We start from the raw sequence: 25213 nt of genomic DNA, 5'->3' as shown, positions 1-25213 counted from the left end.
TACTGTGAAAAAAAATAATTATGTTCTGCCAGAAAAAGGCCATATTTATTCAGCAACAGTATTTTCATTCACCTCACTTAAGCATTTCTGAAGCACAACACAGTGATTGCAAATGCAGACTCTCACTCAAACTTTTTGAAATCATGAACAATATAGCTTGAAACTTGCATTGCAGGAATAAATCTTCAGCAAAGAGCTTCTACCCATCAATTCTTAGTAAAAAAATAAACACATTTGTGCTTTAAAAGAACAAAGAATGTTCTGTCTGAAAGTAGATATGCCAAGCATTAAGAAAATGTAACTAAAGCACTGCTTTTAGTTAAAAAAGTGAGAGCAAGCAACTATCCCAACTCCAAACACAGGACCAATTATAAAGGAAATCTGAGGGCTTCTTTAAATTTTGTCAAATGAAATGTATTTTATTCTGGATTATTAGCAATAAATATATTGTATATATTAGCACACACATTTATATGTGAGTGTATATATACACATGTATACTTAAATGTGTATATATGTATATACATGCACATGTGTATGCACACACTGCATTAACTGTATCTCTATGAAATGAAGGGATCTATATCAAAAATATGGCTTATAATTAAACAAGTTATAATTAAACAAGAACAGCAGCATTTTAAAGTCATTAAAGCATCTAACCCACAATCCTGTAGAAAGGATCAACCAACTAGCAGTTTTACAGTAACTCAATCCTAGGTTTTCTCAATGTGGGAATACAACAGAAGATTGGTGAGAATCGTAAACACACTCAAGTGACCTGCAGCTGGGGTGCCAAAACCCACATATATCACACTAATTGTTGTTTAGCCCTGTGTGCTTGATGGGTAGAATGTCTGCGCTTACATAACACAAGCCTGTGAGAGACTCAGAGGCACCTTATCGAACATCCTTGAGGTTCCCGCCCTGCTGTGGGAAAGATCAAAGCACAGTGGAAAAGTACACCTGCAAAAATCCCTGATATATACAGGTGAAAGCAGCAGGCCGGGCTCCTTCTCTTTCTTTTTCCCTTTTTTCCTTCTCCTTGCCCTGACTATCAAGGACCGAGCTCCGCAGTGCCTGCGTCCCCGCTTGTGTGCCTCTGCCCAGGTGCTGCTGCAGAGATCCCTTGAGTCATTAGGTAACAGGAATAAATTTACTCTTTGCATTTCATCTGTGGTTTGTGGTTCTTCCTGCATCCTGCCTGTGCTGGCTCACACACTCAATTTATTTGGAATTAAATTATTTAGGCACTGAACAATGCTCGAGTGCAGCACAAAACCAGGGAACAGGAACACTGTCCCAGGTAGGTAGGTAGAGGAGTGGATGCAAGTGTCACAGCTGGGACTGCAGATTTTCCTTTAGAGAAGCAATGTTATAAACCACCGGATTTGGTAAATAATTCTTTACCACAAAGTATAGATTAGGAATTAATGTTTAGGGAAAAAAAAAATCAGAAAGACACATAAATGCAAAATTAAATTATGACTATGATTACAACGGGACTACCACTTATGCTGGGAACACTATATAAAAAGTTGCCTGATTACTTTTTAGTAAAAATTTAAAATGATGTAGCGTGATCCTTTCAGGATATGTTTTAGCTTTAGGTTTTTCCTCAAATTCATGTAGAAGTACCTTTCCATGCCTACAAATACAGAACTACTCTTCAAAGTAGTTTGTTTAATTGAATCAATTTCTGAAATGCATGCTAAAAGTGACATCCAAGAACTAATGTTCATTACCACACACGCACAAAAGTAATAAAAATGCCTTAACGCCAACAGACATGAAAGGAATCAGGAGCTGTACTGTCTTTTCAAATCATACATGCTTCCCTTGCCATTAATAGCAACTAGAAATAACTTCCTCTTGGTTTTTGATGAAAGCTATAAACTGTACAACTGTAGACCTGTTCTGTCAAAATTTGTCAAGTGCTGACATCAAACATCAATGTATGAAATATCAAAGAGGTAATACTTTAAGGTTTAAAATTAAATAGGGCATTTGAAAGGCTGATATGATCCTTGTTTAGGGAGTAAATATATACAGTATCTGTGCACAGAAAACACTAAAGCTTAAAGACCTGTTTATTTAAAGCAAATACAGCAACCTAATCATCTAAATTTTCATTTTTGCTGCTTATCTATAGATTAAGTTTTAGAAATGTGACACATCAAGGAATAGTTTATTACAACATTAAAACCCAGTTTTTCCAAATTTCTTTCTTCAAAGGAAGTCTATGTAATTTTTACATACCTGTGCAATTGTTCATCTTTATAGTTCCTTAGATTTACATTTGGCCACTAGAAAAAACAGCAAATATAACATTATATGAAATTTGTACATCAGTCCTTGATTAGTCACAAAACTTACTCATTTCTATTATGGTTCTATTCACCTAATAATCAGAAGCGTAAGTTTTCTTGCATTTAATGCTGCCTATAAAATAACCCCTTATTTTATTGAAAAGTCCGCATTCTTGCTCCAAGAACTGTTCTAGTATTTTCTAGAGAAGGACAGGGAATGTCAGGTGCATGCTATGTGTACAAGTCCATAATTCTAACAAAAATAGCAAGCTATGACATGCTAACAAAAAATAAACAGTTTTTCTCAGTTTCTTCTCTGCAAACAGCAAACAAATTTTGATACACATAACAGGGAAATTGGGTTTTATTGTTTTCACTATTAATCCATTTTGGTTTAAAAATAATCATTTTTGTGTTATGGTTCACTTAAATATTGCTTATTAAAATGGTAAACTCCTCTGTTGATACTTTGTAAGATGTTTTAAAAAGGATCACACAAAGCTATAATACTCTCTTCTGGACCTATCCTTTCTTCATATTATATTTTCCTCTGTTTTTACAGCCATCTGTTGTCTCTATGGTTTTAGATTTATTTTTGTTGCTACTAGTATTTTCTTGGAAGGGATGGAAACAAGTGCATCAAACATTTTTCTTTCCTACCTAAGTGATACAGTTCCACATTTCCAATTGGTATACTAGTATTAAGACATATAGTGCACTAGTTAATGATTAGTAAAACTGACTACACTAGTAAGATTGAACCCACAGTGCCAGATTAAGTTTATGAAGCTCTACTGTTAACACAGCTCAACTCCTCCATCTTGACCACTGCCACTTTTGCTGCTCTTTTAGCAGCTTAAACAACAAGCTGAGCAAGTAAAAAAAGGCAGTAAGGGACCACATGAGGTGCAAGTAGTGAGGTGGTAGGAAAGATGATGCTCCACAGCCACAAGGTTGTGACTGAGATGGGAGGGAGGTGAGTAGCCACATGAGATGGTGAAGTCCAAACACTGAAATCTGGATCCTGCCAATTCAAGGACTAAAGATGGACCACTCTGATAAACTGCACAACACTAGTGTAAGCTAGGATAATGTTAACAGGAATGGAAGTGGTTAGAATTTAACTGGAAAACACAGTAACTTCTCATTCTGAAAGACAGAAGTCTCTGATTTTGAGACATTTAGAACTGTTTGACAGGACACTAGAAAATATACTGCAGGGGAGGTCTGAGATAGCAAGGAAACTGACAGCTTGACCTAAATTTCAGGGGAGGAAAAAAAAACCTCCAAGAAAACCTTAGTTGTCAACTACATAAAACTTCCATTGTCAAAGTACTACACAGACAAATTAAAAACCGAGATTCTAAAGAGCAGTTTCTTGATAATATCTTTAATACTGAATCAAAGGTAAAAAATATGGTGCTGGTTTTTTTAATATAATCTTGGTTATGTCTGTCACCATTAATCCTGTTTTGTACTTTTGGCATCTTTATAACAACATAGTAAAGACGACAGTAAGAAAATGTTAGAAAATGTTACTTGGGGGTAACAATGGAAAGATGGCTTTGATGCACAGAATGATAGGAGATATTTTGGCTCTAAGAACATACCAAGTACTCAGAAAGTTTTCTTACTCAAAGAAAGTTGTCCTCTGCTTAAAAAAGAGGCAGTACCTTAAAAGCTGTACTTAAATATATTTAAGATAATGTAGCCCCTGTCAGAGATATTTCCTGTATTTTGTGAAAACAAATTCATTTTGTAATGAACTTGATGCTATGGGATTATTTGTATTAGTTTAAAACATACAATAAAACTGCATACTACTGAAGTTTTCATATGTGGCTCAGTTTAAGCATCCAATGCTTGATCACCTCCAGCCTTAACATTCAGCACACATTATTTCTTTTTAAAAAAAAAAAACCTGCTATGAAACTGAACAAGGCAGTATCCCTATATAGTTTGGACTGAAGTCTAAAGTATTAGCAACTTTAAAGTCATTATATCTTCTGGGAGGCATCAGCCTGTCAGCCTTGCACAGCCTCTGAATCAACAGCTAGGCTTTGATGAGAAACAGGCCTTGGGAGAAAGATCAGAAACTGCCGAGTTGTGCCAAGGTGGCAGGGAAAAACAACGGCCAGCTGCAACACTGAGCTGTGGGAAAGTGCTGAGCTGTGAGAAGTTACCGCCGCGTGAACAGCGCGTGAACGAGAGGGTGATTGGTCTGCACAGCCGAGTTAGAGGGGTCTGATGCTGGTAGGAGAAAAGGTTGATAGCTGTCTGATTGCTGATTTGTTAACTATGAAGTAAGAGCTTTGGCGAGAGCAGAAGTATGTACTATTGGAAAAATAAACGGCTTTGCTTGTTATAACTCTCAGAGTTGTGCAGGTCCAATATCCTCCTGCAACAATATCTCATTCTATAAAGTCTATTTCTATACAAATAAAGTTATATAAAATTTAATATATGCTTATTAAGAAACTTGTGAATTTAACTGTAGTGTATTTTTGGTATGTAGTTTAAGGGCTGTACACAAAGAGATTATATCAGCACTGTTTAAACCCATGAGATCCTAATTTTCTGAAATAAAACAGATTATGGGATATAGTACAGAATTGATATTAGAAAGTCAAAGCTTACATGTGAAATGGAGACCTCCCCCAAAATAATTTAATAAAAATAGTATCACGCCCATTTTATGCTCACCTTCAGTATGGTCCCTATGAGATTCCAATTCCACTCAAGATTCTCTTTATGATTGAGAACTTGGCTGTCTCGAAGATTCATTACAAGTGCTTCTTCTGTATCCTGAAATACAAACACAAAAAACTAAAGTTTCCCTGCATCATGTCTTGTTACATAATATACTTACTGTTCATGTAATAATCATTAAAAGGGCTACGCTCCACAGTATTTTGCATTTGAAAGTAAATTGCATGGTTATAACACTGCATTAAAAATGTAGTAGTAAAAGATTATAATTGGGATTAAAAAGCATTAAAAATTATTGTAATTTCACTCCTCAATTTCTAGAAATACAATATAGTATCCACAAGTAGCTAGAAGACAAATTAAATAAAAAAAATTCTAAATAAATATAAATAAATAAAATAAATATTTATATAAATATAAATAAATATATTTCTAAATTCTAAATAAAAGTCACATAAATAGTTCTGAATTAAATGAGGTTGTGAAGCTTGAGGGGGGTGGGATCTAAGTCTCCAAAATACAAAATCAAATTCTGTTTTGAAAAATCAATAATGGTAATACCTTTAAAATAAAGATGTCTTTCTGCACACGGTACTGATCCCTTTTTTGGTGGGTTGAGATCGCTTTCTGAATAATATGATCTAAGTGGAGGCTGTAAGGTTTAGGTCCTCTTTTCTTCATCTCGTGAAAACGTTTTAAGCAGTTGAGTGCAGCACTTGCTCGTCTAATAGAAAAAAAAACTGTAATCAGTATTTGACAACTGTTATTCAACTGAAGAGTACCACTGCTATATCTTGAATTAAATAAACATAGCTCAAGAAAGAATTCACCAACAATTCCAAAGCCAATAAAAAGAAAATAATTTTCTTTATATAAGTTTTCATATTTCCACATTGCTCAGCCCTGTACTGAAATTATACAGGAAATTATCTTTCAGAGTTTCTAGTATCAAAGAACGAGCCTTACTGATAACTTCTACTCTGCAATTAGTATCACAGAAGATACTGCAAAGTTTGAAGTTGATTAAGTATTGTGAGATGACACAGTAGATCAACATTCTACAGTGAAGTTGAGATGGCTAGCTTCAACTTTGAGTAACAAACTATTTCTTGTAAATTCTCTTCCTCTCCTCAGAGGGTGGCAGGAGTATCAGTAGTATATTTCCTGCTCTTTATATCTAAACAGCTCAGCAACAGCATGTAAGGAATTTTCCAGGAAGATAGGAAGTAATAGAAATTACGTTTGACATGGGAAGAAACAGTTAATTGCAAAATAATGGTAGCACAAAAAAAATAATTTGCTGAGCAAATAAAAAAAGGAAGTTAAAAAATGAGGAGATAAGTCTACCTTTCTTTCCCATATATAAAAATTCTCATAGGGTAGGCAAGTGGTTTTTCTGTATTCTCTTCAGACAAACAAATACCTGTGAATTTGGTCACCTACCTAAATTACATAAATTTAATCTGCAACAGGGCTTACAGTTTTTCATAGTATGAAACAATGCAGTGTTGACCAAAACCAGGATCCCCAAATATAACAAATACTACATCTACAAAACCACTTTCTTCCAACAAAATCAGGACTTCTTACTACTCTATCAGCTATGTTCACAAATGCCAAAAAGTAAAATAACTGCAAGTAATCCACAAACATATCCCTTCTGCTCTTCATCCTTCCTCTCCTCCCACAGCTTTGACCAAGTGGAATACCATGTGAAGGTTTTTCAGATCTGCTTTGTTTGAAAAATAACTGTGTTTTCACATATCTAAGTCTTCTAGTGACATGTAAGAAACCTTCAAAACTAAAAAGAAGAGCAGAATTAAGTTTCTGGGAAGCACTCTACAAGCAACATTTATCATTTCACAGTAGCAGTTTGAAAAGATTTCGTAATTCATCACTGACAACACAATGGAAGACAAAATACGAAGTTATAATACATTTATCAGAATACTGACCTGATAAACCAGATTGGGAATGGCAAGAATAATTAAAAACATTTACTATAACATTAGAAAATAACCCAAACACACTCAATTTAAATGGTCTTCTACAAAGAAATGCAAGAAAGGCCACTGAGTTACAGAAACACATTTTAAAGACAGTGAAATCTATCATATTATTTAACTTCTTTCCTCAAGAGATTTAAATTGTATGAAGAACCCAGAAGATGGTATTTTATAATAGAGTACTTTCAATGTTAAATTGCAAGATTAATAGATGTAGAGAAATGCTAAAAAATAATGAAAAGAAAAAGCCCACAGGTTTTGAAAATTTCAAAATTCAGGTATTTCTAATTCAAAGAGGAATAGAAAGCTTCTTATAAACATTTGTTTCTAGTCAGATGCCTAAATGTACCTCATCTGATTACCATGAGTGCCAAACAGCTCCTAATGCTGCTTAATGTGCCACTGCAGAATGCTGCACTAAGTTGTTTAAAATTTCTATTCGTAGTCTTATATTTAAATAGAAATTAAATTAACTGAAAAAAATTATCAGTGCAAACATCAAACAAATGCACCAGAAAGTTTTAACGTAATTACTACTGTTACAATGACCATTTTCTTCTGAAGAAAAAAAGGCTTAAAAATTAAAAAAAAAAAAAACCAAAACCACCCAAAAAAACCAAACCAAACCAGCCCCATTGCTCTTCTTCACACTAATAATGATTCACTGATTTGGTCTATAACTATTTAATTAGCTATAGATAAAGACCAAAAGAAAAAAATTGGTACAGGCTTTTTTAGTTTGGAAAGCTCAATTGTATCAAAATGCCAAAAGGGAAGTGTGAAACAATGGAGAGGTCAAACAGAACACGTCTCAGATGATACTTGGACAAACAGTGCCTTAGAGTTTATTTAAGAAAAATTCTGTGTAAAAAAAAATAATCTTGCAATCCATGTAAAAGTGTTCTGAAATCTACTATCAAAACTTTTTGTCGAAATTTCTGAATTTCTAAATTGTTATTGTAAATAGATCACTTTTTGGAATCATGCACTGAAAACTATTTCCCTAGTAAGTGTCACAGAGTATTTCTATATTCTATTTCTCTTTTAAATAAAGACAGCAGTGGTTTCAGTCATCAGAAAACTCGTAATGTAGGTTTTCAATCAACTGCAGGGGGAAGAGGAGATGTATATATTTTCGCTCTTAAGTGTAACTTAGAATTCTTACAGTCTTTTCTCTTTCATGATGTCAAAAGATGCTGCCATATTCATTAGCGTTGGTAAGCAGTGCAGGTGATGGCTGTGAGAATGAGGAAGGATTGTGTTTGCCTAAACAACAACAGAAGACTAGTTAGAATAACTTATTATAACATTTTCAGCCATCTCTTTAGGATCAGCATTTGAAGAATCTACCACTTTTCACAAGACTCTCACAAATGCATGATAACAAAACTACCTTTTGCATAATGTCAGAGCAATAATCACACATACCATTTTGAATATTTGATCTAATTAATCAATCTGAAATACAATTGAAAATAGCTTAAGACAATTTTAGGACTCAAAGCCTTCTTTCAGAGCCTTCTCATTTGTATTTTTTGCATTGGTGGTTTTTAAAGTTGTAAAATGCAAAAACATGCAAAGCATCAGATATCCTTATGTCATATGTATAAAAGTAATAAAACCCCTAAAATCAGAAACATAACTTATGCTAATTATGTTAATTCAATACTTTTGACTACCAATGATTCTACATGTGCTGGTTTTGGCTGGGATAGAGTTAATATTCTTCCTAGTAGCTAGTATGGGGCTATGATTTGGATTTGTGCTGGAAATAACGTTGATAACACAGGGATGTTTTAATTATTGCTGAGCAGCGCTTACACAGAGTCAAGGCCTTTTCTGCCTCTCACGCTGTCCTGCCAGTGAGTAGCCTGGGGGTGCACAAGGAGCTGGGAGGGGACACAGCCAGGACAGCTGACCCCAACTGACCCAAGGGATATGCCAGACCATATGGTGTCATGCTCAGCATATAAAGCTGGGGGAAGGAGGAGGAAGGGGGGGATGTTTGGAGTGATGGTGTTTGTCTTCCCAAGTAACCATTACGCGTGATGGAGCCCAGCTGTCCTGGAGATGGCTGAACCCCTGCCTGCCCATGGGAAGGAGTGACTGAACTCCTTGTTTTGCTTTGCTTGTGTGCACAGCTTTTGCTTTTCCTATGAAACTGTCTTTATCTCAACCCATGAGTTTTCTCACTTTTACCCTTCTGATACTCTCCCTCATCCTGATGCAGGGAGAGTGAGCAAGTGGCTGTGTGGTGCTTAGTTGACAGCTGGGGTTAAACATTGACACTGCACAAAAAAATTATCTGATAAACAAACATAACTTCATAAGTTATTGGACATTTAATGGCTTTTATTTTGGGAAACATTTGGGGTTTTTGAATCAATTTGGGCAGTTATGCAAATACTTTTGAAAACTAAAGAATAATGAAAATAAAGAAATTACTTCGGTATCTTAAAATTTGAGTACAAATATTTATTCAATATTTTGATAAACAGTAATCTCAGACTAGTGAATCATCTCTTTAGAAAACCAAAAAATACCTATGCTTTACAGCATACTCAAACGTCAGTGCATCTAATCACTCCCACTGAAAAGTATTCCAGAAACCATGAAAAATAGCACACATTTATGCAGATTCCTCTTTTTATACTACATGGCTGGCTGAACATTCAAAAAATTCTGCCAATTATTTAAAGAAAAAAAATAAAATCACTGAGAAAACTAAAGAACAGATTTGTTGTGATTGTGACCCATGCTGCTGAGCTGAGCTCATGTGTGTCATGATAAGCAATCCTATACCTGAAGACTATCATATTGTTTTTTGAAACATTAAGGACAGGCCAATCCTGTACCACTAAAATGAGTCTATAGTCTGAAGATGCAGACTATGTCTGATAACTCATATTCAAGTTTTTGTAAGATGAAGTTGTATTTCACAATCTTACTGCCTCTTATAAAGCAGTTAATTTGAGGGGGAAAAAAAAAAAAAAACAAGAAAACTGATCAAAAAGTGCTCTGCTGCATATGCTTCTTGCCATCAAGAAAGGCCATCAAAAAGAAATAACTGTTTTGCAAGAAATGTAATTCATATCACTTCACATATGACTAACAGTTTCTCAGCAGGCTGAAAGGTAGCACTGAAGTGTATATGAAAACAGTATAATCTCTATACCAAAATAGTTAAGTTCCACTCTTCAAACAGGTTTCTTCTGGTTGGTTGGTTTTGGTCTGGAGGAGACTAAACCAATCTGAGCAAGACAAATACAGTAGTGCTATGATGGACGGTTACAGGCTCTTCAGGAGGGATAGGCAGGACAGGCAAGGTGGGGGGCTGGCGCTGTATGTAAGGGAGGGGTTGGATTGTATGGCACTTACAGTTGGTGATGACACAATTGAGAGACTCTGGGTAAGGATTAAGGAGGAAAGAAAACGAAGTGGATGTTGTTGTGGGAGTCTACTATCAACCACCCAGCCAGGATGACAACACCGATGAATTATTCTATAAGGAATTAAGGAATCTCTCTAGATCAGCTGCCCTTGTCCTTATGGGTGATTTTAACTTCCCAGATGTCAACTGGAAACATCATACAGTGGACACAAACAGGTGCAGGAAATTCCTGAAGCATGTTGAAGATGACTTCTTGATGCAGGTACTAAGGGAGCTGACTAGGAAAGGTGCCCTCCTAGATGTGTTGTTTCTAAACAGAGAGGGACTTGTGGGTGAAGGTGGTGATTGGTGGCTGTCTTGGTCACAGTGACCATGAAGTAGTTGAGTTTCAAATCATTGGTGATAGGAGAAAAACTGCCAGCAAAACTTTGACCCTGGATATGGGGAGAGCAGACTTCGGGCTGCTGAAGGAGCTAGCTAGTAAGGTCCCCTGGGAATCTGCTTTTGAAGGTATTGGGGTCCAGGAATGCTGGTCACTTTTTAAGAGCCATCTCTTAAGAGCACAGGAGCAGGATATTCCAAAGTGTTGGAAGTCAATCAAGCGGGGCAGAAGGCCGGCTTGGCTGAGCAGGGATCTTCTAGAATTTAGGCAGAAAAGGAAACTGTACGGACATTGGAAGCGAGGACAAGCAACACAGGAGGACTACAGAGATGCTGTTCGCCACTACAGGGAGAAAATTCACGTGGCCAAAACTGGATTAGAGTTCAAGCTGGCCAGCACTGTACAGGACAACAAAAAGGGCTTTTTAAAAATATGTTAATAGCAAAAGGAGAATAGAGATAACATTGAGCAGGGAGTTAGACTCACTGATCCTTATGGGTCCCTTCCAACTCGAGATATTCTATGAATAAATTTACAATTTCCTCTCATCTCTAGCTGTTGAAATAAGTATAAATCCTGTCAGTGCGGAATGGTAAAGACTTTAATCTTTTTGTGATATAGCGTGAAGGAAAAAAAGAGAAGCTACTATAAGAGAGATTTTAAGGAGAAGGAAAAGGAACAAAGCAAGGTTCCTTCAACTTCTCTGTAGCAAAGGCTACCAACAGCAGTGCTGAAAGAGCACTCTATCAAGTTGGAGTTGCCTGAATGAAGAATATGAAGTGCGTAAGCCACATCAAGCTGAACATGAAAGTTTCTGTCTCACAGGCTAGGCAGATGAAAGCTAAGCACATTGCCACAGAGCTACCATGCTTTTAAGGAAAAGCAAAAAGCATCAATAGTCCTTTTCCCAAACACAGTAACCAATGAGCGAGTTTGCAGGACTCCAACTTAAAAGTACAACTGGTTACTGAGGATTATCCTTGGAGCAGAAGCCCTAGTACTTCCCGTACATTCCAAACCGCCTTCCTATCAATTCATGCTGGTTTTAATATATGAAGTGCCATATGCTGTAGTATAAAATAACCTATTATTTTGATGAAAAGTGGATGTGCCAAATTTGTAGCATAAATTCAAAGCTATAATAGGAAATATCTATTTACAATGAGTTACTAATACTACTTATCCTCAGCAAAAAGTCTTACTTACCATGTGCAAAAGTTCTCCTAAAAGAATAGTTGCTCTAACAGATACATGATCATCACTACTTGTGATCACTTCAACCAGACCCTTCAAAGAAGTTAAGAAAATTATTACATTTAATGTATAACATCTTATTTTAATGTTTATATAAAGAAAAGTGGCGAGCATCTATTTAAACTTCAAGACATTAGTTACCTCTAGAAGTCCATTAGTAATAAAAGCTGAAAGCACTAAAGCCAAATAATTATCCATGAGATCAGGCCTAAGGAGAAAAAAGTACAGAAATCATTTAGAAAGTAGATTTCTAATTTTGTCTGCAAGAAAACAACAAATATTTTTGTCAACAACAACAGAAAACAACAGTTTAGACTGAGTTTGCAAAATCCTCACCTTGACCTGGCTCGATGTGGTAGTATAGTTTTAGCTTCAGCAGCTACAAAGCCATCAGAAAGTCTCCAGCAGTCCTGAAACCTGCCTGGATCTATAACAAGAAAATATGGACAATGGTAACTATAACACTGGATTTCATAGTGTTGTTTTAATAGCTGTCAGTACATAAGTAATAGTTCTTACTAACTGTTATTTCAGGTTTAAAATTATAGAAAATTTTATCAGAAGAGATCTCTAACAAGTCATCCAATCCACATTCTTGCACGAAGAAAGGCTAACTTCAAAGCTAGGACAAAGATCTCATTTAAGTATCAACCAAAATAATGAAATTTCCAATTCATAAACACATTAAACTTGTTCAACAGAAAATATCAAACACACCTAAAATTTTAAACTGTACATCAGTATGCCACAAAGTAGCAAGTTTGCAACAAATAATGATTTATTTACTTGTAAGTGCACAAGGATTAAGTTTGACTATACAAGTGCATGACAAAGACATTTATAACCAGAGTTTGAAGAGAATTGCTGGAACATTAAAGGCTGAGACTTGCTCCTTTTGAGCTCATACTTTTGCACTGTGACACAAAGGAGTAATTCTAAAGACAGAAGACTAACTGCTAAATATATAGACATAAAAACACATACGCTTGCCCTAGGAAAAGTAAAAGTCTGCTCAAGTGCAGCAGAGATAGCTAGCAGATACACAATATATAGAAAAGATCTTTTTTCATAACTTCTGTAACATTCAACAACACTTCTACATTACTAATGCTTCTAACACCTCAAAGAAGTCTAATTTGTAGTAATGTATTTACACAGTCTTTTGTGTAAATGCTCCACTACTGCTCTTGTATGAAACATACAACTGAGGTATATAGGAAGGATGTCAGAAGGAAGTTAGATTTCTAATAGCTTGATCAACACTGAACAGTTAATAAGGAGTTTTAAACAGAACTTCAGAACACCCAATGAATTCAGTGATGAAACGGTTAAGACTGCCAGAATTTACAATATAGAAGAAACAGTGAAGGGTTCAAATTTGCAGAAGAGCTTAAGAGAAAGAATTTTTATGTGAAGCAGTACTAAAATACTTACCTACGCTGAGAAGTGCCTCAATAAATTCTTCTGCAACAACAGGGAGAGGAAGGCGAAATATATCATAGAGAACCTCAAGCAGACCTTGCTACCAAAAAAAAAAGCAGAAATTTTGTAGGTTTACAAAAACATGGTCTTTTTGTTCACTATTAATACTGAAGTTGAGATTTATAGAGAGTGCTAAAATTAGTGTCTTTCTTTCAGGGTTTCTTTTAGGATAACATGCTTATTTTCATAATCTGGATGAATCTGGGGAAGAGAAGAAGGGAAGGGGCTTGCTTACTTTAGAAGTGTGCCTGACTGTCACTACAAATTCTACAGAAGCTCAGGCTACTTGGATCACAGTTCTTTAGAACAGTTAGTGCTGCCACCATCAACTTCTTCATCTAGCAGGTAATTAGGACAAAACATTTTTATTTATCTCAGATTCAATGTTTTAAACTCATGACTGCAGCTACTGTGAATTTGCTTTGACTTGGTGGCCAGAGTAAAAATTAATTTATGCACTTTTTGTTCCTCCATTCCCTCCTCTCAGACATACAGGATATGATTCCACTCTCATTTTATGTGTAAGGAGATGAGACAGAAAAAGCAAGCAACTTGCTTAAGATCACACAGGAATTTTATAATGGAATTATAGACTTAGACTTAGGGGTCAAATAAAGTCGAGGCTAGTGGTCTCATAATTGGAGTCCACGTTTAAACCACTAAACTGATAAAATTGTTAAAATTTTCAATGTTATTTAAAACATCCAATATTATTCCTATATCAGTACTAAATATTTACCACCTACCCGTATTTCCATATTTGGTATACAGAGTACCCCAATAAGAGACTGAATCCCAGAATTTCCAGGTTTACACAGACTGATAATACCTAGAAAACATTAAATATATAATAATATTCCATCACCAAACAAAAAACAAAGCATTAGATACATTGTTAAATGATTTCCAGTTTGAGTACAACCACAGATGATAAAAATTACTAATCACAAACATTTTTTACCTTTATAATGTCATCTCCTTTCTAATCAATGTTTAGCAAAGCTTTCTAATCACAAAACCTTGTTTCTTCATTAAAAAATATAGCTACTTTTACCCTTTCTACTGTGAACAGTATTTCCAAATTATCTGCAAAACCAACATTTACATGGAAGAAATGGCAGGAAAAAAAGACAAAATTGTCAGTAAATAATAAATCTTAAACCTCAAAGATTTGCATCATCTTGCAGAACTGTGAGCAGTTTCTCTATCAAAAGCTGTATCTTAAACTAACAAATTATTTAGTTACCTTTCACCTTAGGTGAATTCTAAACAGCAAGTTTAAATATATTTGGAATAACATTCTCCATGCACCGCTTTTAATCATGTTTTCCCAAATGACAAGTGCTCATCTCCAGAATTTTCACAGAATCACAGAATGGTTTGGGTTGGGAGGGACCTTTGAAGGTCATCTAGTCCAACTCCCCTGCCACAGACAGGGACATCTTCAACTAGATCAGGTTGCTTGAAGCCCCAATGTTGGAAGCGTGGGAAAAGCAAAACAGCAAAGAAATGGCAAAACACACATTTCCTTAACACGTGGTGCCCAGAACAAACACAGGACGGGATGGAGATCCAGTGATTTGTGTTGCCATGGCATCATGGAGGAATGTGAAGCAAGGCAGAGGGGGCACGGTCCCGTTCTTTCACTTTTCTGAAGGAACATTTGACATGACTATGCAGATTTATCTCCTGCTCTTCCTCTTCTCTCAAGGAGTGTTTTGCAGAACTCTGCAGACCTTATCTCTCATTCTTCCTCTTTTCCCACAAAACCAGCGTACACCTGGCACCAAGGAATGTGCTGTGTCGTTACTCAGGAAACAATGGCTTGGCCACAGTCCCACCCACTCACACATACACACTTAGATAAATACTACCCCGAGTTTGTATCTAACTCGGAGGGACGATAATCCAATACCAAATCGGAGGGGCAGATGGACGGGTTTGTGCTCCTCGCTGCCCCCCTCCCCCCCAAGAAGGGACGCCTTTTGGTAAGATTTGGGCCCTCGGCTACGCCGAGTGATTACCCAGGAATTAAGTGTGTGTGATTGCAATCGTTTTTTGTGTGTAGTGCTATATAGCCAACCTGCAGTTTGTGCATTTATCGTAGGCAATCTCAAAGAGTCTGTAGATGTTGCATAAGAATAAACCGTACCATTTGTGACCCTGACTGCTTCTCTTGAATGCCACCGGACCTACAGCATATGGGTGTTCATGCGTCTGGTGTCAGCCCTATAGTCACAGCCCCAATTGGCATAGCTATTAAGAGAGAAGTCCAGCTGCCCCCAGGCCCTCTAATCTCTGAGGACCGGCTAGAATGCAAGGGGATTCATCTCTTACCAAATTAATTCATTACCTGAAATGCAACACCCTTCCAACCTGGCCTTGATTGTTTCCAGGGACAGGGCATCTACCACCTCTATGGGAAACCTGTGCCAGTGTTTCACCTCCCTCATTGTAAAAAATTTCTTCCTTCTCAACACAGTTGATTTCACTTTGCATGAAATATCTTATAATGTGGTCCTTTTACACTATATTTTTACTCAGTTTAATATTTCAATATTAATAGTGCAAACCCTCAAATTGTTTATAAATGTTACAGAATACCTCCTGAAGCTAATGATTACACTGATTTTCAGCCTCAAATTACAATCTCTTAATTCAAAATATGGCTGCAAAAACCTTGCTCATTTCCTTGACCATGTCTTCATATACCACAGAATAAATAAAAAGAGTAACATGCTATCCAGAAAACAAACAACTTTCTCCAAAACGCAACTTTAAATGAACAAAAAGAAGCCAGGTTTGCACACCTTTTTGTCTTAAATATTATAAATAAACCCAAATCTTCCATTTATTAAAAATTACTAAAAGATTAAAAGTATCACCTACTCATCTATTCATTTTCACTAATACAAATTCAACTTTAATGACACGCTTCATATGAACTTTAAGAAAGTCCTCAAATTCAAAATTTCTGTCACAAAAACTTATCACTAGCACATGTGGCCACATACACATGAATGACATTTAAATATGTTCCACAGTACACCTCAGAGGCTCTTTTCTTTTCTTTTTTCTTTTCTTTCATATAATGGCCTGTGGTGGGTTGACCCTGACTGGCTGCCAGGTGCCTACCAAGCCACTCTATCACTCCCCCTCCTCAGCTGGACATGAGGAGAGAAAATATAACAAAAGGCTCGTGGGCCGAGATAAGAACAGGGAGATCACTCACCAATTACCATCACAGGCAAAACAGACTCAACTCAGGGAAATTAATTTAATCTATTACCAAACAAATCAGAGTAGGGTAATGAGAAATAAAAACTATATCTTAAAACACCTTCCCCCCACCCCTCCCTTCTTCCCAGGCTCAACTTCAACTCCTGATTTTCTCTGCTCCCTCCCTCTGAGCGGCACAGGGGAATGGGGGTTGCAGTCAGTTCATCACACACTGTCTCTGTTGCTCCTTCCTCCTCAGGGGGAGGACTCCTCACACTCTTCCTCTGCTCCAGTGTGGGGTCCCTCCCACAGGAGACAGTCCTCCACGAACTTCTCCAACATGGGTCCTTCCCATGGGCTGCAGTTCTTCACGAACTGCTCCAGCGTGGGTCCCTCCCACAGGGTGCAGTCCTTCAGGAACAGACTGCTCCAGCATGGGTCCCCCACGGGGTCACAAGTCCTGCCAGCAAACCTGCTCCAGCGTGGGCTCCTCTCTCCATGGCTCCACAGGTCCTGCCAGGAGCCTGCTCCAGTGTGGGCTTCCCACGGGGTCACAGCCCCCTTCGGGTGCATCCCCCTGCTCCAGCATGGGGTCCCCCACGGGCTGCAGGTGGAGATCTGCTCCACCATGGACCTCCCTGGGCTGCAGGGGCACGGCTGCCTCACCATGGGCTGCACCAGGGGCTGCAGGGGAATCTCTGCTCTGGTGCCTGGAGCACCTCCTCCCCCTCCTTCTTCACTGACCTTGGTGGCTGCAGAGTTGTTTCTCTCACATATTCTCACTCCTCTCTGTGGCTGCAATTGCTGTTGTGCAGCTTGGTTTCCCCTTTCTTAAATATGTTATCCCAGAGGTGCTACCACCATCGCTGTTGGGCTCAGCCTTGGCCAGCAGCAGGTCCATCTCAGAGCCAGCTGGTACTGGCTCTATCAGACACAGGGGAAGCTTCTAGCATCTTCTCACAGAAGCCACCCCTGTAGCTCCCCCCCCCCCCCCCCCCAAACTTTGCTATGTAAACCCAGTACACAGACGCATCCCAATTGCAATGCAGGAATTCATTTGAGTGCACACAGTCATTGCTGCATGCCCCAATTTCAACTCTAAAGACATGATCACACATGAGGATAAAGGACACAGTAATTAGCTCTAAAGAATAACTCAGTCTGGAGAATAAAGAGAGAAGAACAGTAGAACAAAGCAGATGGTACAGACAGGAAAAAATAAAAGTCACACCAAACAAAAAACTTCCCAAAAAGCCAGAACAAAAAAAGCAAGGACACCACCCTCAATCCTGGTTTTGCTACATGCTCTTTGGGAAGACTGACAGAGTAAGGACGTTTGTGTACTAAAACCTGTTAAAAGATGTTAGTCTCCAATATAACAAGTAATATTAAAAACAAAAAGGAAGAACATATAACAGTTAAAGTACCATGGCAAGTAACATATTCCAAGAAAATTGTTTCTTAAGTCTTGAACTTTTCAGGCTTATGCTATTAGTTATAAGTGTCTGAGTTAAGGAAGATGCAGCAGCACTCCTATCAGAAACTGCTTCTCAGGAATTTCAAAGTTGTGATAAAGTTTCCAAACTTCCTCCCCAAACAAGTGAGAACACATGTGAGAAACTTTTGAAGGATACCTGGATGTTAAATTAAGCTTACTGGTCATTTTCAGAACACTGAAAAAATAAAGCATATAATCTTACAAAGCCTTTCTATAGAGTCTGAATCTTTCCTAAGTACAGCCTGTAAAAATCCTAACCAAAATTTTAATAAATGGTCATATCAACTGATTTAGTTTATTTGCAAGACACTGTCTTGACTAAAAGAATAAGCAGTCCCTGAGGCAATATCTTCATGTTAGATATTGTAGTATTGCAGAGAAAAGATTTAGAAAAATGTAAAAACCTACTTTTTCAATTTAGAGATGTCTTCTATCTAAATCCAAAACTATGTCCATACTGCAATTTATCTTCAACTATAGCACTTAGTAAAAACAAGTGCTAATTCTGTTGATATCTCTTCGCATAGGCAAACAGATTTCTTATTTACAATGACAGTACAATCTCAAAGGGTAATTCTTATGATATGCTATTTTCAACATCCTTTCACCTATCAAATGTCAAGTACCACCATTAAGGTACAACTTATATGGCATTCTGCTATATCAGTAGAGTTAGTCAAAGAAAACTATGTATGAGTCCTCCAATTTAACAATATCAAAACACATCTTAGTACCATTGTAGGAAGGTATTGATAGAAATTAGACAGATCAAGAGAGACTGATTCTGTGCTGAAATAAACCACTCTTACACTAGAAAGTAAAATTCCTCTTCCAATCATCCAACTTCAAACAAGCAAACAAAAAAAAAAAATCTTACCTGCCCATGAGCGAAATGCTGCCACTATTCCCATTTTACTAGCTAGGAACCGTGCTTCTCTGTCCTCTCTGTCATTAAAATAATAAATGTCACGATACACAGTTACTCACTCCAAAACAGTGTTACTAACATAGCAAGTAAAAAAAAAGTAGTTAACTGAAATTTTAGATGGGGGACAAAATCCAGAGTAAGAAAAATCTGTTACATACACATATATATATGTGTGTATATACATATGCAATGTGTACGCACACACAAAGATTAGAATTTCTAAAGTACTGTTACTTTTCCTTTTTCAGAGAAGGGTCCACAGTAGGAGGATCACATCAAACGTAAACACCTATATTTGGTCTGATGATTCACTCTGAAGCCTCCACTGACAGTAAGACTACAACAGGGACCACTTGGACACTGATTCATTTATGAAGACCTAAGCATCTATTGCCATTTGATAATAATAAAAAAAACCCAAACAAACAACAAAACACAAACAACAAGCCACCTGAATAATTCAAATTGGAAGCAATTTCAGGAGGTCTCTAGTCCAAATTCCTGCACAAAGAAGCTGTCAGCTCTGAGACCAGACCAGGTTATATGCAGGGCTTTATCAAGTTGGGTCTTAGAAACTCTCAATGATGAAGGCTGCAGGACCTCTCTGGACAGCCTGTTCTAACACTTAACTGGCTTCACAGAATTTATTTTTTTTTTCCCCCCCCGATATGAAGTTGGAACCTCTCATTTCCATTTCTGAACCTGACCATACAACCAACAAACATAACACTAGCTCAAATGCAAACTCCTCATTGTGGATGTTTAAAGCTAGATAAAAAGAAACCCATACCTGAAGTAAAAAATTATGATTGTGATTTTCTTTTTTAAGAAATATAATGAGGGGAAGGGAAGAAGGGTAAAATTAATTTTCCCTTTTAGATCTGAAACGCTTAACAATATTTTAGGAAGCTGCATTCTAACCTGCTATCATATTCAACTTCAAATAGTTTTATTAGCTAACTGCTTTTATTTTGTCACTTTGCAAAGAAAAATAGTTTAATTCCAGTACCATGAACACAACTGGTAGCATAAGCAGCAGCACTAACACTTACTTGAGTTGTCCTTCTGCTGTGTCTGGATTATGCCTGTAGTGAAAATCTGTGTAAGGAGCTAAAATTCGCTAAACAAAAGAAAGACATGCATTACTTTCACATGAGAATAGTTAACAGGTATTGCCCTTTCCTCAGTCCCATTCCAATCTGTCATGTTATTCCTGCTTTATGAATCGTTAGGCTCTTAGCCTAAAATGTTGCATTTCCAACATTTTGCACTAATACAGAGGGTGAAATCTGCAGTGAAAATTAAACATTTTCATTAGCGATACAATGTTTAACTTCTGTCACTAAACAAGTAAAACTGAACCCACCTCTAACTCTACATCTGCTCGCACATACTGTCTGGTCTTTGGATGATTAATGAGGTGCAAAACTGTAGTTATCAGAGCCTCATTTACTCGGTTTAGCTGACAATCAATCACATTTTTCAAGATGGTACTTAAACCACCCCGACGAGCCACCACTTCGGGATTCTGAAGTGCTAAATAAAGAAAAACATGTCACTTCAGCCAGTGATAGGAAAGAAAACATTTCATGACTTCCAATAGGACAAACTTCTAGTCTGTTTAGTACATATATCTTTTTCTTCCTGAACACTGCTGAGGCACACAATAAAGTTTTTAATGACTGACATTAGCAATAAATTGCGATTTATGATTAATTTATCATCAATAAAAATACTAGTCAGTCAGTCACCACTGTACAGCAATTTCCCAGCTTACTTCCAACCAAGTTTCCATACAGTAGTGTCTGGAATTCCCTGCAAAAAGGTTTTGTACTTCACTAGACTGACATGAATAAAATATTTATACTAGAATTTAAATGAGTAACAGATTGTTCAGTTCTTTAAACCACAAGTTTGTTTCTTGAAAACGTCGCTGAAGTTATTTCTCATTAATTGATACAAAACTGAAAAAAAAACCTTTAAAAATCAGCACCCACATACAAGTATAGGGAGTTAGCATAAATCACTGTCTAGATAAGCCTTTACATGGACAAAAATACTGACTTTCAGAAGCCAGCTAACCACAGTACCCACTGTAAACATTTTTAAAAGAAAATGTTTTGTAGTTCTCTGAACACTTGTACATTTGTCAGCACCTCATGTATAGAACTTTCCCCACTTGCAATTCATTAGTTTTAGAAACATCAGCTGCAGCAGGGAAACATTTTTAAGGTAATGCAAAAGTTGGCAAGTCTTAAAGAAAAGCACAGTACCTGAAATCTTCAGGTACTTCACTTAAAAATCAAAATCTCTTAAGTTGAAGTGATTTTGTTTTATATCAAACTGATGACTAAAATATACAAAAGGGACATTAAGAACATTTAATGTCCGATTCATTCATTATTAAACAAATACCCTTAATCATTTGAATACAATCTATTTAATATGAACCCACAGAAGAGCATCTCTTAGAAGACTGATGACAACCACATCAAAATTTTTCTTAATTAGCTTTCAGTTATCTTACCTAGTTCACAGATAATGGCTATACACACTCGAACCATTCTGTCTCTTTCTTGAAGACCATCATTTCCAACTGCTATCAAAGAATTAGTAATAGAACTGGGGAACAATGAAGCATTCACAGTGATCATCTGCCAAAAGTAAAAGAAAAAGCCATCTGGTTTCTTCATAATATTTCTCTAACTATATTCATAGATTCACTGGCATTTTGTTTCCTAGATACTACCAGAGCACTCCATATATTACTTGGTTTTATCTTGCAAATCCTCAAAACACTTTCTTTTGTTCTTGAAATTCTTCATTTGTTGATTTACCATTCTCTTCCTGCTTCAGTTTTTTAATTTTATATTATTTTATTATAATAAGGGTAAAAACCCCTTGACTTGCAGAGAGAACTACTGCTACCTTCTTTAGATTTTTTCCAAGAATTTCTTTATCAACAGAGAACACTATCCACAGAGTAGATTACAAACTCTTCTAGAAGATTCATTCATACTGCACCAGATATCTATCTTCAATACCTATTCAACTTTTTAATTAGCCAAGACTAAACTCTCTTGTTTTCTAGAGATCCTTAGGCTGCTGCAGACTACAAAAAGGGACAGCCAACTACAGAAGCTGCTATAGTATTTGGAAAGCAACTGCCAGCAACACCCCTATATTCTCTTGTATAGTATCTGATCTTCCTAAAACTGCAGTGTAATACAACTTCATCATAAGTTATACAGCTATGTGTCAAAACACACACACACTTTAAACGCATTAAACTTAAAAAGTTTTTGATGTTTAGTGGATATTGAGCATTTTTTAACATCTCTACTAATAGAAAAAAATGTGACATGGTTGAGCGGGCTATAACAAATTACGTTGTTCCCTTTTTAAGCAGTCAGACAAAAAAAAAAAAAAACCACCACTATTTCCCCTTAGTAATACATCTGTTTAACTTTAGTGATGTTCATGTTCCATAGTATACAGGATATGTATATTTCATTTTAGCAAGCTATGAAAAAACATTACTCAGCCTTTGTAGTCAAAGTCTCATTTGGGGGGTGGAGGGGTTTTTATTTTTTTGCCTTTAAGGTGTGCACAGGGTCTTGCTCCTTTAATCTGGTATAAATTCTGCTTGTCCTAAACTAGCATCTGAGGATTTCCATAGCACAGGAGCTCTTCAGAAGTGTAAAGAAGCATTGGCTGTTAAAATCTGTTCTTCTGTCTCGAATTTATTACAAATTGGTTTTATTTTTTAATTGAAGAGTGCCTAACCAAGGTTTAATTTAATATCCCTTTTGTTTCCAACAAAAGCAGGCTTATCTCCATTATTTTTCAAAAATTGCTTTGTCCTATATTCATTTTACAGCTCCCTTAGATGCTCTATAGATATTTGTTCAGAGGATTACTTTTTCCCCCCTCTTTGCAGAGAATATTAAAACATTATGACAAATATATTTGAATGTCTTTACTATTTCATTTTTAAGACCTGTTTTTGAGATAAACTTGTCATACATAATGTTGTCACCCACAAAACAAGAAGCTTTAAGATAGGACTCTAAATAAAACCCAAACTCTTCCCCACCCATGCAGCCTTTCACTTTTACAATGGCACGAAGTAACAAGAATTAGCAATAAAATGGGTGTACCAATCTGCTCCACAAAATTATAACCTTTTTTCCTACTGACATTGACACATACTTAGGGGTGAGGACACAAGCAGCCTCTTAAGGATCTTTTGCTTCCTTGTTTTCTTTGGTTTTAAGACATGAGAAGGAAAGATTTCTTTCTTTTAATATCCATTCCCAATTATTTTAGTTGAATAAATACAAATAATAACAATCCATTTGCTTTCATTCTGCTCTACATATTGAAACGTAAATCTAAAGACCAAGGACAGATGATGCAAGGCTACTTACAAGCAGCTATGATGAAGTAACAAAGACTGTGAATTTGGTCTTTAAAGATTCCTTTAAAAAAAAAAAGGGGGAACAAAGAAGGTGGTTCATATTATACCTCACTCTGACTTCTGCTTTGAAGATAAAACTTTCTGCCTATTAAATTATTAAAAAATGAGCAGAATGAATTCTATTAGATGGAGAAACACTTTCTGAAGTGTTGCTAAAGACGACACTGCTGAAGTACAAAGCTCTTATTAGGAAATGTAGAGGTGATAGTACTAAACACTGTCCCACTGAGTACAGTCAAAAGAGAATATGAGCAAAGTCTTCAAAAAAAAAATCAGAAAGTAAGTTCAAAAAGTTTAAAGTTGTTTTTCTTTTCTCTTCCTACACTAATCTGCACTGCTTTTTAAACAAGTTTATCATTAGAGTGCCTTTTATAAATTCATAAAACAGGGTTAATATTTTACATTTTGTTCTTTTACTCTATGAAAACAGAAAAAAGTGAGAGAATGTTTTAAAGTTTTATATCTATGCTATTCTTACATGGGCATTTTTGCTATAAAAGATGAAGTTAAAGAATTGCATCCATACTTCGGAACAGAAAACAGTAGTTCTGAGATGCTGGTGAAACCCAGTTCAGCTCTTCCACAGCTCATAGTAAATTATCTCCTGCACAAATTAATTAAATCTGATTGTTATATTTGCCATTCATTCTCCTCTCTTAAGACCTTCATATAATCTTTTAGGAATCCTGGTATCAAACTACTGAGTCTGAGACCTTGTGGGAGATGTGAAGAGATAGGAAATGGGCAGGAACAGGGTAATAAAAAGACATTGTAAAAATACAGAATGTGCCATTTGGGACATGTGTCACAGCATCCTTTGTGAGAGAGAGTTTCTTAAGTATTGACTGCTTTGTGCTAATGCATGCTTAACTGCTGCAGCCCAGACAGGACATGAAAAAGGTGTTAACTTTACTTGTAGCCAGGTTGGGTGGCTTTTTGTTTGTCTGACATCATCTTTTAAGAAACAAGTAAGTTCTAGGTAGCAAAACATATTAGGAAACATCATTCATCAACATGGTTCTCAGCATCCGAGAATCATCAGCATCCCTGTAAAGCATGTATATTCCATGCATGTACATCCTATGTACAGCATCCTTGTACAATGATGGAGGAAAAAAGGCACTTATCAGGCATATGATCTTTTAAAAAAAATGATCCTGAAAGATAAATATTAATTCAAACTAATGGATTTATTTCTCTTGCTCCCTCTTGTTTCTTTCAAGCAAGACAGAAGTCTTTGCTCAATTAGGAAATGCTCAAGAAAGTCCAGGAATTTGAGGACAAATTTCTAACCTAAATAAAACCAATTCATTATAAATGTGTTTCCATTCCATCTTCTGATTTAAGTTAATCTGGCCCTACACTGAAGCTCTTTTTTAAACCAGATTAGCAAAGAACTTTTATAAATTGTGTCTTCCTCAAGAATCCATTCCTTTATGGTTGTGGTTTTTGTTTGTGTGGGTGGGGTGGGTGTTTTAGCTTTAAAACTCTTTTTGGCACAATTGTTAATCAAGCATATTGTCTCTTCTGTAAGAAACCAAGTGAGCTCATTTTA

At 36.5% G+C, this 25213-nt stretch overlaps 1 protein-coding gene across 10 annotated transcripts in view; it reads right to left on the bottom strand.

Annotated features, from left to right (window-relative positions):
* The window catches only part of LOC141917635 (rapamycin-insensitive companion of mTOR-like), a 92445-nt gene that overhangs the window by 35946 nt on the left and 31286 nt on the right, over window positions 1-25213 (bottom strand). For 8 of the 10 annotated variants that reach the window (XM_074810975.1, XM_074810979.1, XM_074810977.1 and 5 more), the window contains 13 exons: window positions 21706-21832; window positions 20545-20714; window positions 20231-20298; window positions 19128-19195; window positions 14280-14362; window positions 13486-13573; window positions 12388-12478; window positions 12193-12259; window positions 12004-12084; window positions 8190-8290; window positions 5580-5742; window positions 5013-5114; window positions 2260-2306 (listed from right to left, as the gene is read on the bottom strand). In XM_074810975.1, the coding sequence (XP_074667076.1) occupies window positions 2260-2306; window positions 5013-5114; window positions 5580-5742; window positions 8190-8290; window positions 12004-12084; window positions 12193-12259; window positions 12388-12478; window positions 13486-13573; window positions 14280-14362; window positions 19128-19195; window positions 20231-20298; window positions 20545-20714; window positions 21706-21832 (1256 nt within the window). Of the gene's footprint in view, window positions 1-2259; window positions 2307-5012; window positions 5115-5579; window positions 5743-8189; window positions 8291-12003; window positions 12085-12192; window positions 12260-12387; window positions 12479-13485; window positions 13574-14279; window positions 14363-19127; window positions 19196-20230; window positions 20299-20544; window positions 20715-21705; window positions 21833-25213 lie in introns of those variants that run through there. The other 2 variants (XM_074810978.1, XM_074810985.1) reach the window with 2 other exon arrangements.

Source organism: Strix aluco, chromosome W, assembly GCF_031877795.1.
Source record: "Strix aluco isolate bStrAlu1 chromosome W, bStrAlu1.hap1, whole genome shotgun sequence".
Taxonomy (NCBI): domain Eukaryota; kingdom Metazoa; phylum Chordata; class Aves; order Strigiformes; family Strigidae; genus Strix; species Strix aluco.
Note: the sequence above shows the minus strand (reverse complement) of the source record. Positions and strands in the feature narration are given on the sequence as shown.